The sequence below is a fragment of the Propithecus coquereli genome, unplaced genomic scaffold (genome assembly GCF_000956105.1).
Source record: "Propithecus coquereli isolate 6110/MARCELLA unplaced genomic scaffold, Pcoq_1.0 Scaffold53, whole genome shotgun sequence".
Lineage (NCBI taxonomy): Eukaryota > Metazoa > Chordata > Mammalia > Primates > Indriidae > Propithecus > Propithecus coquereli.
Genome location: NW_012151174.1, coordinates 1,302,891 through 1,306,161, shown reverse-complemented (window position 1 = coordinate 1,306,161; position 3,271 = coordinate 1,302,891). Strand labels below are relative to the sequence as shown.

At 43.0% G+C, this 3,271-nt stretch overlaps 2 protein-coding genes across 2 annotated transcripts in view; both read right to left on the bottom strand.

Moving 5' to 3' along the window:
* Window positions 1-2,465, bottom strand: part of FBL (fibrillarin) — a 24,726-nt gene extending 22,261 nt beyond the window's left edge. The window contains exon 1 of the mRNA XM_012656971.1: window positions 2,430-2,465. Within this exon, the coding sequence (XP_012512425.1) occupies window positions 2,430-2,465 (36 nt within the window). The remainder of the gene's footprint in view (window positions 1-2,429) is intronic.
* Window positions 2,466-2,638: 173 nt separating this feature from the next.
* The window catches only part of FCGBP (Fc fragment of IgG binding protein), a 68,037-nt gene continuing 67,404 nt past the window's right edge, over window positions 2,639-3,271 (bottom strand). The window contains exons 20-21 of the mRNA XM_012656970.1: window positions 2,880-3,151; window positions 2,639-2,755 (exon numbers count right to left, since the gene is read on the bottom strand). Of these exons, the coding sequence (XP_012512424.1) occupies window positions 2,746-2,755; window positions 2,880-3,151 (282 nt within the window). The 3' untranslated portion in view covers window positions 2,639-2,745. The remainder of the gene's footprint in view (window positions 2,756-2,879; window positions 3,152-3,271) is intronic.

Genomic DNA, 3,271 nt, shown 5'->3' with positions numbered 1-3,271 from the left:
AAAAAAAAAATGTGACTGTAAAAATCGCTGCTTGTTCAAATCAGAATCCAAATAAGATCCCATCATTTCTTTCTCTCTCTCTCTCTCTCTCTCACACACACATGCACATATACATTTTTTATTTTTTGGCCGAGAATCTTCGGAGATTATAATTTATTTATTCAAAATCCTTTTTTTTTGGAAGTACAACATGAGAACAGAAAAGTGCATGTAACTGTATAGTTTTATGACTTACCACAAAAGGAACAAGCCACATAACCACCCCCAGGTCCATAAATAGAATATTACCAGTGTCCCCAAGGCTCCCTTGTGCCCCTCTCTTGGGTGTGTTTTTTTGTGTACACTCTTCTAACCTTGGCTTTCTTCACTTCGCAATATTTCCTGGAGATCACTCCCAACAGTTTATAGAGATCTTTCTTATTTTTCATTTATCTACATAGTAGCCCATTGTGTGGATAACATGTCACTTATTCAACCAGTCCCCTACTAATGGACAACCGAGTTGTTTCTAGTCTTTTTTCGTCACAAAGAGAGCACAGTGAACAGCCTTGGGCTTATATCCTTCATTGCCAATGGGTGTTTAGGTTAGATTCCTGGTCGTGAGATTGCTGGGTAAAAAGATGAATGCATTCGTAATTTTGCCAGACACTGCCAAATTTCTCTGCATTGCACTTATATGTTCTGCATTCCCACTGGTAACATATGAGAGTGTTCTCTTCCTCATAGCCTTGTCAACAAATTATATTGTTAAGTTTTTGTAACTGGGCAAAGTTACAGAATAGGCACATTTGATAAGTGAGTAGTAATATCTCAGGGTAGTTTCATTTGCATTTCTCTTTATATGGGCAGAATTGAACATTCCCTTATCTTTTGGGGCCATTTGTATTTCCTTTTCTGTGAACTATTCTGTTCTTTTGCCTATTTTTCTATTAAATTGTTGCTTTTCTTCTTTATTTGTAGGACCTCTTAATTCTTTTTCTTGATGGGAAATTGATCCTAGGTGAGACTCAACAGCAAAATTCAATGGAAAACACTGGCTTTGGTGAAAGACACACCCAGATTCAAATCTAGGCTCCATCATATACAAACTGCCCTTGAGCAAGTTATTTAACCTCACTGAACCTATTTCTTTATGTTTATACCCATTTCACAGAGCTATTATGAAGCTCAGAAATACTGCACGTGAAGAACCTGATATATTGTATACATTCAACATGTTTAGATTTCTTTTTCTATCAATTGCCCGTTTATATCCTCAACCCATTTTTTTTCCTAATTGGATCGTTGTCTTTTTCTTATTGATTTGAAGGAGCTCTTTACATATTGTAGATATTAATCTTTTGTCAGGTTTGTTGCAAATCTTTCCTCCGAGTTTGTTTTTGGCCATTTATTTATTCAGCAGATATGTGCCGAGCACCTACTATGTGCCATATAGTGTGCCAGCTGCTAGGAATAAAGTGGCAAGTGAAACACATACAGTCTCTGCCATTGAGTTACTTCTAATTGGACAGAAAGTCAAATGAAAATAATTGTACTATGGGATAGATGATAGGAATGAAGTTAACAAGAGAAGGGGACTCACTTTAGGTGGAGTGGTCATAAAAGGCTTAATGTAGTTGACATTTAAGTTGACATTGAGGAATAAGAAGAAGCCAGTCATGTAATGAGCGGGCGGACCAGAAAAATTTGGTGTGTTCAGTAAATTGAAAGATCAGGCTCCCAAATCACAATTGGCAAGGAGGACAGTGACACGAAATGAATCAGAGGAGGTTGGCAGGGGCCTTATAGGACAAGGGGAAGGAATTTGATTTGATTATAAGAAAAATGTATAGCTAATGATCCTGTTTATAATCTTAAGGAAGATTCTTCTAGAGCCCATGAGAATGGATTACAAGAGGGGAAAACGGATCGTAGGATATTGTGTTGTCAACATGCATGAGGATGACAGCTTCTACCAGGTGGTTGCAGTGGGTGTGATAAGAAAGAAAGGCGAATTTCGGGTATATTTTGAAACAATTCAACATGATTTGTTGATGAACTGAGTGGAGGACGAAGAGGAGGAAGGAATCATGAATAATCCCCCATTGTCTGGCTGCTAAACTTGCTGGCAGTGCTATTTAGGGAGGTGCGAGGACCAGCACGGGAGGGGCAGGGAACGGGTTTAGAAGGCAACCAAGACTTCAGTTTTCACTCGATTGGATTAACGCATTAACTCCTCCCTCCATTTTATAAGTACTGCCATTAATTCTACTTTAAAGATGAGCAAACTGAGCCAGAGAGACATTAACTTGCTAGGGTTATAAATGATAAAGCCAGAACTATTGATCGATCTCTCCATTTCCACTCCTTCCCTCCATCCAATCATTTATCTTCTCATCCCTCTGCTCTTCTAATCACCCATTTTATCATCTCCTTATTTCCCCACCCACCCTTTTCCCAATCCGCCCATCCGTCTCTTCATCCATTCATGCAAACATCATCCGTCCTCTCACCCCCCAATGAACGTTCATCATGTGCCACATTCGCCAGCATCTGACGCTTGCTGTGCAGAGAGGAAAGTCAGGGATGAGAAGGCATGAGACAGACACAACGGCATGCAGCTTAGCTGAAGGTATTTATTCAATGCTCTCACGTTTGGCCTCAGTAGCTCAGGTAGGGTGTGCCCCTACCCTGCTCTACCCCTCTCAAATATCGCAGCCTCTGGGGGATCAGGTCCTGAAGTCTTCGTTCCCGGCGGGTGACTGATCAGTTGTAACTGCAAGAGACAGAAACTTGGCACCTCCTCTTGAAGACTGAGCGCCCACCCTGACTGCCCCCATCTCATGAGGACCCAGGGGCCCCTTCCCCAAGAAGCCTGGTTTCCATACTCCATCTCTCACCATGGGGAGAAGTCCCGTGCTCGCCATCTGTCCAGCCCTGTCTTCCCTTGGGAGTCATCCCCATCGTTGGTCTGGTCCCCGTCGAAGTTTCCGCAGGCCCCGCACAGCATCCCGGCATGGTCATCGCTGACCATCACATCCAGCTTCCCGCTGGTTCTAAGCCACACCTGGACCCCTTTCTTCTGTTGGACTAGCATGGAGCCGTCGCGTGTCTGACTCACAGACACAGATGTGAACACCTCAGCTGGGACATCCACTTGGAGACCGTTCACCTGGTGGAGGTGGGCAAACGCAGAGGTGAGGCCAGAGCCACAGAACCGCTGGGCTGTTACCAGGATGGAGACCCCAAGCGAGATAAGTTCAAGGAGCTAAATCAAGGAGGTAGGTGCTGA